Source organism: Stegostoma tigrinum, chromosome X (assembly GCF_030684315.1).
Source record: "Stegostoma tigrinum isolate sSteTig4 chromosome X, sSteTig4.hap1, whole genome shotgun sequence".
Lineage (NCBI taxonomy): Eukaryota > Metazoa > Chordata > Chondrichthyes > Orectolobiformes > Stegostomatidae > Stegostoma > Stegostoma tigrinum.
Genome location: NC_081404.1, coordinates 8721650 through 8734248, shown reverse-complemented (window position 1 = coordinate 8734248; position 12599 = coordinate 8721650). Strand labels below are relative to the sequence as shown.

Sequence of the window (12599 nt, the reverse complement as noted above, 5' to 3'; positions counted from 1 at the left end):
TCTTGAGGTCAATAAGTCAATAGGGCAATGAGCTGACAGACTGCTGTTTAAAATTTCAGTCTAGACATGTTTTCCCACTAAAGCCATCTTTAAACGAAATGTGCCAGCAGACATTGAACATCAGTGTATCTAGATGATGGAGCTACATTCATAAAGCAAGCTGTGTTTTTTGACTTATCCGGTTAATCAGTGGCGTAGACATCATTGGGAAGTAATGCTTAAACTGTAGAGTGTGCTTGACAAAGCCTTTGATTATGTCTAGTTCTCATTATTGAGATTCAAAGCAGCCAAGCTGTGCAAGTGTTGCAGAGGAGAGCAATCCAACTGATTTTCAGCATCCAAGAACTAAGCTGAGGAAATAATCGGTGTTGGGTAGGTTGAGAAATTTAGCCTTTTTTCAGCCTTGGTACCTTTTTCGAGTTGTGTGTCTAATAAATAGTATCAAAAAGATGTATCCAGAACATTCTGTTGAAGGTGAATGGTGACAGAAAGACAAAGGGTACGGGTTGAAACGGATGAAAGTTACATTATGACTGATGTTAGGCTTTTCATTCATTTCCTTTCATGCATGGAATTGATTTTACAGCAGAATGGCAGAGGAGAGCAAATTAGAATTATTTACAACTAGATGCTGTAACTAGGGTAGTTGTGTTGTGCAGCCTTTATCTTTTCCTGGCTTTCTTATTTTATTCTCTAATCAGAAATGCAGAAGAATGAAGGAATTCTTCAGAAGCAAACAGTTTCAGACTGAAATGTTATCCATCTTTTATCCGCCTCGATGATTCCCCACTACCAGGGTTGACAGGATCTTAGCTGTGTCCGACTTCTTATTTTACACACATCTGCCCATGCCCTTTCTCTTCCCTCCCACAACTGCGATAGAGTATCTCCCAGTCATCAATTTTCACTAATCAACCTTTGCATCCAGTGGATCGAAAACCACCATTTCTGCTATCTCCAGCAGGATACCACCACCACTTGACAAACATTACCCACTCCTCCCTTGTCAGTATTCCACAGGGATTGTGCCCTCTGGGATACCCTGGTCCATACCATCTTCATTTCCAACACCACAACCTTCATATACAATCACAGAAGGTGCAACACTTGACTGCTTACCTCCTCACTATCCCAAGCCCTGGAAACCCCTACCAGCTGAAATACAGGTTAATCACTGCTTCACGCGATCTAGTCTACTGTATACTCTACATTGGGGAGACGAAACACAGACTGGGTGACCATTTTACGAAACAACTATGTTCTGTCCATGAAAGTGACCCCGAGCTTCCAATTGCCTGCCTCTTCAATATACCACTGCGCTCCCATGTCATCTGTCTCCAGCTTGCTATAGTGTTCCAGTGACTGGTTAGGGACATTACAGCCTTCAGGACACAGCATTGTATTTAACAACTTTAGAGCACAAACACTTCCTTCCACGTGTTTTACTTAACTCCACACCCCAGGCTTTGACATGGATTGCTTTTAGCACAGCTTAATGTATTTTCAACTACTTGTAGCTCGCTCGCTCGCTCACACATGCACGCGCTCTCTCTCTCTCTCTCTCTCTCTCTCTCTCTCTCTCCCCTCCGCCCCCACTCTGTGTCTCCACCTATCTCTTTATTCTTTCCTACCCCTCCCCCATTTTCAGCATAAATGCAACCCTTTCCAAGCTGCTATCAGTTCTGAAGAAGGTTCACTGGACTCTGTTAACTCTCACCTCTCTGCACAGATGTGGTCTGATCTGCGTTTCTCTAGCAGTTTCTGTGTATGTTTCAGACTGACTGAATCATATTTGCAATAATAAGTCTGGTGTTTTTGTTAAAATGCAACATAATTTCTGGCTCATTGGCTTGTTAGACCTGTAGTTTATCTTCAATTGCCTTACATCGTCAAGCCTTTATTTTCTTCTGGAATTTAGTTCTCAAATGTGACTTTTTTTCACCACCTTTTGTATGAATGTTGTAGAATTCAGCACGTCTAGTATTTTCAAGATTATGCTGACCTCAGCCGAAGTAAGAAGCTGCTTTAGCTTCCCAAGCTGTTTAACATCAGTCATGAAATGCATGTGGTGTGAAAGTAGCTGAGGTGGAGGAAAGAACAAAGAATTTTCCAGGTTGGGAGAACCTTTATTAAAGGTTCGTTACATGGTATGGGGGTAGGGAAGGAACATTTGTAATCTGAGAGGCTTTTAAGTTCTTTATTGGTTTCATTTTGATGTTCTAGCTTGGATAAGTTTGAGGGAAATGGGACTTCTAATTTTTCAAGTAACCCTTGCCTTTGGAGTGACTGTAGTTTTACTAGTATGTGTTTGTTAGTTCCTCATGTCGATACCATTCAAATGTTAGACTTTGTTTGATTAGGATCTCCAGCATCTCGGCTCTTTTTTTAGTATTTTTCTCTGCATTCTGAACTGCTGTGGGTCCCTGGGCTAATTGAAGATGTAGGTAAGTTCCACAGTTAAAACTGCAATTTAGGCCTGTAACTAGAATAAATATGAAACCAGTCTTCAGTTTTAGTTAACACTTTGTACTCCCTGCATTTTCACATGTTCTCAAATGTCCAATTTTCTTCAAGCATTTTACCACTGTAACCCACCTTGCTATCCACGCTGCCACTGGAATATTTTGGATCTTTTCAAACCGATAGTCAACTGACTATTGCAGTCTTGTAATTCTTATGTATGGGTGGGGGAGGGAAAATGGGAAGCTTTGTGAAGTTTGCATTTGGGGACAGAACCCAAAAGGAGTGAGAAGTGTGATGGCCTGTTCCAGATTATAAAATTTCCTATTCGCTTTTGCTCTTCTAATTTTAATGATGTACAGTGAAGTGTGAGTTTTGTACTCGTGACATAAAATTGAAACAGTCTTCTAGTGGTCACCTCTTGGGAAGGAAATATGGTTGCTGTCAAGAAAGACTAATTTTTTTAACTGAATATGTAGTATTAGTATTAGTATCCCTATTAAGCAATTCCTGCGGATTTATAAATGCACTTTGCTGTATCTCTGCTCCAGCCGGCCACATCATTTGCTTCTTTGATCAGAGTCCCAAAGGCTCTGGTTGAATATGCTTTCGTCGCTTCCATAACCTACTGAGATGGAACTTTGTGAACCAAGGTGTACAGCTGCATCGCAATGCAGCTTGGGCTTTGCTTAAAGGAGACTGGTGTGTCCCACCTTTCTCAGCCACGTGCATATGGCCCCAGCCTCCAGCCCCTTACTCAGTCATGGTGTGGCTGTATGCAGCAAAAACTCTGAGCCAAACCCCTCTCCCCTACTGGTTTTGATGACTGCTTTGCAGCTGCTGCTGTACTCACTGCTACTGGCCTGGCACAAAGATTACAAGTAATAAGCCTTTTCATTCTTGACTTCCTGGGCCTGAAATCTGCTTTTTGAATGTGCACTTAAACCAGTGAAGGAGCAGCTACTTTTTAAGGCTTTGAAGGTGAAGCAATGTAATTATGTCAATGTTGCCCATGAATGGAGAAAAAGAATTGTGAACCAGGTTTAAAAAGCTTCTGGGTTAAGACTGCTTGCCAAAGTGGTAAATTTTGAACTGACGTGGTGATTTTGAACATGACACAATAACAGCCCATTACTTTGTTTTGTGTTTTTGTTTTCAGTAAATAGTATTGTAACTTGGCCTAAGAGATGTCTGTTTTTCTTTCAACACCCCCAATAAAATATAAACAAAAGTCTCGGTCTCGTGTATGCTTTGGTCATCCTGTGCTATATCAGTCTAACCTGCTGGCAAGTGAATAAGTGGATTGATTTTATAGGTGCTGAAGCACAATGATTTATAGGTGCTGCACATTTATATTTTGATTCTGCTCAATTCAAGAGCAGTTGTCCTGTTTACTGTTCCCTTTTCTTTGAGCATGGGTGAAGCATATTGGGAGATGATTAACATTATAATGAGAGGATAGGGGAAGAATCACTATTTTGCCCCATGTGGAGTAAGGAAAAATAAGGACTTTTCACTCCCCTGAGTTGAGCTTCACATTATATCCTCTCCATTACTTAACACAAAGATATAGAAACAAGGAGCAGGAGCAATCCCAACTGACTCTCTGGAATTTGCATATTCTCCCTGTGTCTGCATGTGTCTTCTGCCAAAGTTCAAGGATGTGCAGGTTGGGTGGATTGGCCATGCTAAATTGCCCATAGTGTCCAGGGATGTGCAGGCTAAGTGAATTAGCCATGGTAAATCCAGGGTTACTGTAGGGATTCATTCTTGAATATACTCAGTTACTGGGCCTCCCCCGGCCACCTGTGGCAGTGAATTCTAATACTTACTATTGTCTGCCTGTGATCCCACCTTGCTTCCACTGCAATAATAACCTTTGCAGCTACAGACACTCCTTTCTCCAGCCTCTAATTTATCCAAAACTGTCTTTCCTCCGTTGTGACTAATATTAACATCCAACTTATCCATTATTGCTGATTCTACATTGGATCTCTCCATCCTCTTGTTCTCTTCAACCTCCATCCTTATCCTGATTTCCAAAGCTAATCCATACATTCGACTTTATCGTGGAAGGTGTTCTATTTACATTCATTCCTTCATTCTTCTAAAGTGCTTTGCCCCGACGTGCTGTTAAAATGCAAGTTGTTCATTTCCTTGTATTATCTTCTGCATTGCAAGTGTGTTTCACAGAAAAAACATGGCATGAAGATTTAATTACAGATCCCAGGTAACAATACTCTGAGACGCATCCAACCTTGGCACTCCTTTACAGCTTAAATAAAATCTGGCAGTTCATCCATCAAAGCTAAGTCAACTGTGGTCTATTTACGCCTAACTGTTGCTTGCAAGTGTGAATTTTGTGGGCTTGGAGATTTTGAAAATATTTTGTCACAGCCCCAATTAAATAAGTCTAAATGAGAACACCACAGCTATCATTAATAATTTGAGATGTGCATTTGTCAGTGGAAATTGGATTAACTGTGGCAGCTTCATGGGATCCACCTTTACAAATTATTCAGACAAAGTATGGACGCCTCTATTTTGTGAATTCACCAATTTTAAATGTCTCTGAGAGGTGATCTGGAGGTATCATGAAAGAGGACATTGCTTGAAGAAGTGGTGTTTGATTTGGTCCATTCCAATTTAGCTGCATGTTGGACTTCATTTGCTGTTTCGTGAACCAAAGATGCTTGTTAACATCACTACAATATGGAACGCACCACTTTGGGAGGGAAATGAATATTTTATTTTGGTAACATTCAGTACCGATGCTAACGTTGATTCCATGCCTACACTTGCTAAAGGTCAGTGGAAGTGAAAAGCTGTAAGTAGTGAGTAACCAATTGAAGGAGGAAACTTAAAATTGAAAAATGTATCCAAGTTAGTCAACTGCTATAAAATTAAACAAGTTAAAATCATTGTGAGATGTCTATGAACAGATTTTCCATACTTTGCTGTTAATACAGGTGTAAGTTTCAGGGGCAGGGGTTTTTTTTTAGGGGAAAGAAAAAGCCACATTAAACAGAAGGCCCATTTGTGTTAGCATTTTTAAAGGTTTTTTTTATTTTGCTGAGATGTGGGGATAATCATTAATGTTGAATCTGGCTCTGTTTGAACTTCATGCAGACCATACCTCGTCTGGAACAAGCCCTGATAAAACAGAATCTAAGGTTGGTACGGAGTTGGCAGATATGCAGGAACAGACATCAGTGAAAGACAGAATGGCATTATACCAGGCTACTGCATCACAGAAGGAGACCAGCATCCAATCTCCTACAGTAATCACTTTTTTTGAATACATTTCCATCTGCACACAATTTATTCTAATGCTTAATAGAAATGTTACTGAGGATAATCCTGTTCTCATGTTAAAATAGGAGTTCGTAGGAAGACTTTTTTTGTCTGTAACCTGTTTTTTTTTTCCTAATCAGCCTGTTGAGAGATGTTACACACCTCTGCAACAACTGGATTTGATCCTGGGCCTCTTGGTCTGGGGTAGGGACAGTACCACTGCACCATAAAAGACATTGCTGGGCCCATGTGCCATTACTGACAACCATATCCACACTACTCCAGCGGGAATATCTTCATTAATAGCAAGGTCTGTTAAACACGTAAACTTTAAGGGGAGGCGACCCAGTGGTATTATCGCTGGACTGTTAATCCAGAGACCTGGAATGATCTGGGGAACCCAGGTTCAAATCCTGCCACGGCAGATAGTGGAATTTGAATTCAATAGATTCTTAATTCCAAATGCTTAATGATGACCATGACTCCATCGTCGATTGTTGGAAAAATCCATCAGGTTCACTAATGTCCTTTTAGGGAAGGAAACTGCCCTCCTTACCTGGTCTGGCCTGTATGTGACTCCAGACCCACAGCAATGTGGTTGACTTTGAACTGCCCTCTGGGCAATTAGGGATGGGCAATAAATGCTGCCCAGCCAGCAACTCCCTAATCCCATGAATGAATAAACTTTTTTTTTGCTGCCTTGCTCTCCTTTACTCTCTCGCTTGCCCTTTCACCTTCAACAGTGTAAATGAACTGTTCCCATTGCGCCTGTGCAGGTGAAAGTGAAAATTCTTTCTTCTTGTGGCTCAAGGTTGAGCAGTTTTTAATCTCAGTCTACGACACACGTGTCAATGTGTTACTAAACTGCCACCATCCATTTGACTGAGGTTAGCATAAAGTGGTACCAGATTATTAATTTGAATTTACACAGTGGCTCTTTATATTTTGTAGATACCTTGAGTGCTTCACAGAGCTGCAGTTGCTATTTTGCTTTTTTTGGAGGCCAACATGGCTGTCAATTTGCGCACAGCAAGATCATGCAGATCACTGAGATTAATCACTAGTTAATATGTTTCTGATTCTATTGGTTGAATTAATTTTGACCAGGACATAAAGATCATTCCTCAATTCACACATCGTGTCAATGAATCTTTCACATCCACCCAAATAGAGTAATATGATCTCATTCCAAAGTTGGCACCTCTGACAATGTATCATACCCTCTATCCTTCATAAGGATGTCTACCAAGTGTGCAACCTGAACCCATTATCTTCTGACTCGTGAATGACGTATCAACTAGCCAGACTGGTGCTACTGGTTAAGGTAGCATCGCTCCCATATTTGTGACCAAACTGGAATGAAAACTTAGTATCTCGGATGATTTTTTTTTTCCCTCTGGCAATCCCTTGGCGCAAACCTTTCCAACTATGCTTTGACTTGGATGTCTGGCTTCTTGGACTTGAACCCAGTGATATCGGATGCTGAATGTGCATTGCATCTTTGTCTTGATATATTTGCGCAATTTGTCATACACCGTTTTTTGTCTTGCTGCAGCATTCTTGTTTCCCTAACTGTATGCCAATGAACTCTCTTGAACCAGCAATTTTTTTTTGTTTTACCTTGTCTTCAAATTCTATGCCAATTAAGATGTCTAAGAGTGCTGCTGGTGAATTTGCTCCCCCTTTGCTTCCAGTGCTGCACCCATTCACCTGCATTCCTCCACCAGATGATCAAGTGCAAGCTCCCATCTAGTAAACCTGTTTCATCGGGAATTTCTGAGCTGATTTGAATGACTGCCTGACATTCGCTGGAGTGACTGCATGTTTTTTCCCTTTCTAATTGATGTCATTATATTTCTAATGCCCAGTATTTTCCTTTTGTACTATGTCATTCATGAATGTTTTATATTTTTATGACAGCAAGATTTTGGAGAGATTTAAATAATTTAGTCACACCCTTGTATATTCGATATAAACATGGCTTCGTCAGAGAAAAGACATTCCTTTCTTTCTGAGCGAAAGGACCAGCCTTCCTATCTATTATCATTGCATGTCTCTCATCTTTTTTTGACCAGTTGATGATTGCAAGGCTTGTAAGGCGCTGCCAATTTCTTTTTATCTTGGTGGTACTTAGATTGGATTCAAAATACCAGTAGCTTCCACTTTAAACCATAGCAGCCTACACAAAAAGGCCTTCCAGTCCATTGACCCTATACCAGTCAAAAATATGTCCCTAATTATTCAATCCCATTTTTCAATACTAGACCTATAAAGGGCACATCTGAATACTACTTGAACATTGAGGGTTTCAGCCTCTACCACCTTTCACAAACAGTGAGCTCCTCATTCCCACCACTCTAGGTGAAAGAAAATTTCCTTACATCCCTTCTGAATCTCCTTCCCCTTACCTTAAATGTATGCACCTGGGCCACTGATCCCTCCTCCAAGGGAAAAAGTTTCTTCCTGTCCATGTCCCTCAGTTTTATACATTTCAAACATTTCAATTATGATCCTCCCTCAGTCTCCTCTGCTTCAAGGAAAACAACCCTAGTCTGTCCAATCTGTCTTCATAACTGAAACTCTCCAGCCCAAGCAACATTGTAGTAAATCTCCTCTGCACCATCTCCAATGCAATTGCATCCCTTTTATATGCTGGAACTGTTCTCTCAACTTGTCAGATGTGATGCCATGTAGGCTTTCGTTCCTCTGATGTGCACATTTCCAAACACTCCCCTCACATACTTGTTGTCTTGCTTACCTAGTCTTTCTCCTTTTTCCATCTCTATTCTCTTTCAGCAGCCTTACACAATCCCCAAATGCTGCTAATATTGTAATTTATGCCACTTTAGAGTCTTGGGTCATTTCAGGATTTTTCTTTTTACTGTTTTTTTTTTAAAAGCACATCCTGGCATGTCTTCCTGCCATTGTGCGGCATGTATTACGTTTTGGCTATAAATTAATTTGAATTTGAATTTTTAGAAGTTTCCTTGAATCAGAGCTTCATTTTTAAATATGCCATTACTCCAGCCTTATTAATTTGAGTCATCTACAAACTAGAAAATGCAACCCTGTGGTTTTCTGACCCTTGAGAGACACCCTTTAAAACTCTTCATGATCCTTGGATTAGTTGTCTCTTAGTTCTTGCTACTCTGGAATGTGGTGTTTTCAGCATTGAAACTAAGCTTGCATCCCAAATGAATAACTTAATTCATTTAGAAATGTGAAACAGAATTGCAACAGTTCATTCACAATGACAGCAGTAAAGTACCTTTTGAGATGGCAAGAACTGCCGATGCTGGAGCCAGAGATAAGTATGGAGCTGGAGGAACACAGCAGGCCAGGCAGCATCAGAGGAACAGGAAAGCTGAAGTTTAGGGTTGGGACCCTTCTTCAGAAAGATCTAAAACGTCGGTTTTCCTGTTCCCCTGATGCTCCCTGGCCTGCTGTGTTCCTCCAGCTCCATACTTAGTAAAACACCTTGTTTTTTGCAATTAGTCTCCGCCTAACAATATAGGCAGTGTATAGTGAATGATCCCAAAACCCTGTTCGAGCCCTTGCATTTCATTCCATTTCACCTTGGCTTCTGCACTTTACTGTTTCATTCTTTCTCTCCCTGTCACAAGTTTAAATATTCCCATTAGTTCTGAGTGGGCTAGAGTTTTCATTAGTGGATTAATGACCATTTCATTTCATTTTGACTGTTCCATAGTTGGGTTGTTTTCCTGGCTCAGTTAATATGCTAATACTTGCTCCTGGAGCTGGTGGCCATTTTGACCATTTAAAGTAACCTTGATTTCACACAGCAACTTGCCACATCTTTTGGGTCATTCCAAAGTGCTTCGAATCATCAAATTTGTTTTGAAGTGTTTGTGCTGTGTAGGTAAACGCAGAAGCTGATTTGCGCATGCCATGGTCCCACAAATGCCAACAGATTATTCAGTCTGTTATTTGCTCAGGAAAGGTTTGATCAGGAGAACTCCCTCCTCTTAATGTAGTGCAGTGGATTGTTCCCATCCATGTAGTGGCATTTCAGTTCAATGAATTACACAAAAAAAATTCACTTTGAATTTGTATTTACATAGAAAATTATTGTGACTTATTGTTCATGTATACTATGGTAATACAGCAGTATTTTAACCAGTTTTATTTTGAATGCTGCATTTGTCAAAGTTTAGTTGAAGTGTCATCCATGATCCAGTTAACAGCACTGCCTTGGTCAATAGGTTGTGGGTTCAAGACCTCAGACTAGCACACAATCCAGGCTGCCATGCCCGTGCAGCTCTGCGGGGGGTGCCACACTGGTGGTGCCATCTTTCAGATGAGGTGTTAAATCAGTTTCTTTTGGTTTTACAACCAAGCAGGGTGTTCCCCTGGCTAACATTTATCCCTCAACCAACATCATGAAAACCTCTTTTTGTATTGCTTTTAGAAAAGCTTTACTTTGTGCACATTGGCTGTCACATTTTCCTATTCTGTGACAATGTCTACAAAAATATTTCATTGGTTGTGAAATGCTTTGGGACGTCCTGAGATTTATATAAGCTGCTGTATAAATTCAATTTATCTTAATTTAAAAAACAAAAGAACTGTGAATGCTGTAAATTGGGAACAGAAACGGAAGTTGCTGGAAATGCTCAGCAGGTCTGGCAGCATCTGTGAAGGAAAATCAGAGTTAAAGTTTTAGGTCCAATGACTCTTCAAGTTGGGAGGAATGGTCACCAGACCTGAAAAATTAACTCTGATTTCCTTCCACAGACGCTGCCAGACCTGCTGAGCTTTTCCAGCAACTTCTATTTTCGTTGCTATCTTAATCTTTTCTAGTTTCCATGACCTGTTTCTCAAAGTTTTTTTAGACTTCCTAGATCTGTCTTGTAGCAATTCCTCACTTGCTCCCCCTCTCTTCTCAACCCTCCCTACCCATTTCTGTGGCTTCACCTTCCTTATCTCTAATCTCCTTCAACCCCATAATCCTCTGAAAAGCTTTTGCTTTAATTCTCTGACCTTTTGTGCATTTTCCAGCAACAATTGTTGCATCATTAGTGACACACCTTCAGACACTTGTACCCCAAGCTCTGGAATAAATTTGTCCAAGTCTCTCCATTTTTATTCCTTTAAAAATTCCTTTAAAACTTTCTCTTCTTGAAAAGATTTTTGGTCATTGCCCTGGTTTGGTGTCAAAAAATAGTTATATAATTTCCCCTGTGAAGCACTGTGGGTCGTTTTGTTATATGTAAAGGTGCTATATAAATATAATTTGATGAAATCAAAGTGGAGCTACTAACTTTGCCTTGAAAACTGCTTAGACATTGGATGAGCATATGCTGCCTGGAGAAGTGATCAACACCAAAGAGTTATGGGGAAGCCAAGAAGCATCAAGTCCTAAGAAGTTGCCACAGGTATAAAATCTCTCGCTCTCTCACAAAGCTACCTTTTTTTGTTGCAGGCAGGGCGGCGTTAGAAATTAGATTTCTTAATACTGATACTTGACTATTCTGGGGGTTCTCAATTTTTCTCACTTGTAATAGCTCCCAGTAGGCATCCAACCCAGCAGCTTTCCATATCCTCAACCGAGCGGTCATTTCTGTAATGGATCTTGATCAGTTTTCCTGCATGTAGTATGATCGTGCTAGGAGCTATCGTAGCCAATCCCATTTCATCACTTTCACCCAATACCCGCGCACATTCCAATCGTGACTCAGGATAAGTTGTTTTTCTCCACCTCAGGAGAAGGGCAGTGGGTGGGAAAGGACAAAAGGGAAAGCTTGTGTTAGTGTTTGAAGGCAGGCTGGATTAAATGGCAGAAAAAATTGCATATGCTGAACATAGAATTTTATATACATAAAGTTCGAAAGATGACTAGGTAACCTTTTCATGTCCCCTTTAATGTCCCTCCTTCCTTTCCTACTATTCAAATAAAAATAATATTCATGAATCAGTATAGTAAAGGTACCAAAGTCTGAACATGATTTTGGGAGCTATAGCCCACGTCAAGCCAGTTGTTTTCTGGTCTGAATTCAGTGTTGGGTTGCAGCTTTGTAACTGAGTGCAGATGTCAGTTTTTGTTTGCAATTTCATCTTTTGTATGCCCATTCACTACTTAATGTTGACAATATGTTTCAAATATATTGTTGGGATTTCACCTTTTGTCTGTGATTTCACCTTTTATCTGTGATTTCCACCATTTATATTTTCAAATCCTTGTTTTCCAGCTTTTTGTTTCTATTCCAGATGTTTTCGTTGTTTAAAGCTGTGGGTAATTCAAACACCATGCAAATGTGGCTCCTGTTTAAACAAAACTATTGCAGTGTTCTCTCTCTCCTTTATGTCTAATGTTTTATTTTGCTTGCTTTCTGTTATAGTCTGACATATGCACAAGTGACAATGAAATGAATGCTGGTAATAGGAATGAACAAAAAGAAAATGTGCCACCAGTACCTTTGACCAGCACCCTTCCCCATGCAGAACTGCAGAAGGTATGTGAGGTCAACTTGAGTAGGAATGTTTGTGTTAATTGTAGGGACAATATATAAATATATATTTGGGTTCTTTTTCTCACTGCAGATCTGTTGACTTCCAAATTCCAGGATTCTGCCAGTTTGTGGCTATATGGTAGTGTCCAAAGTGTGACTGGAGATCATTTTGCACCTATTGGTGAACAAAGAGGCAACTTCGTCTTTCTAAATAAAACACCACCTCAATTCAATGCTAAATTTGTGAATGAGGACTTGTCAGTGACAAAGGAATTGATCACTTGATTGATAGAAATGAATTAATTTTGCAATATTATGGTTGTAGACTGCGTTTCCTTTTATGGAAGGCAGAAAATGTGATGTCTACCTACCACT

General features: G+C 40.2%; 2 protein-coding genes across 12 annotated transcripts in view; one reads left to right on the top strand and one right to left on the bottom strand.

Moving 5' to 3' along the window:
* LOC125448189 (serine/threonine-protein kinase OSR1-like) overlaps window positions 1-12599 on the bottom strand; it is a 170432-nt gene that overhangs the window by 100485 nt on the left and 57348 nt on the right. The gene's annotated exons all lie outside the window — the stretch shown is intronic.
* LOC125448190 (LIM domain and actin-binding protein 1-like) overlaps window positions 1-12599 on the top strand; it is a 126081-nt gene that overhangs the window by 102420 nt on the left and 11062 nt on the right. For all 7 annotated transcript variants that reach the window (XM_059643312.1, XM_048523295.2, XM_059643313.1 and 4 more), the window contains 3 exons: window positions 5590-5741; window positions 11058-11150; window positions 12114-12227. In XM_059643312.1, the coding sequence (XP_059499295.1) occupies window positions 5590-5741; window positions 11058-11150; window positions 12114-12227 (359 nt within the window). The remainder of the gene's footprint in view (window positions 1-5589; window positions 5742-11057; window positions 11151-12113; window positions 12228-12599) is intronic.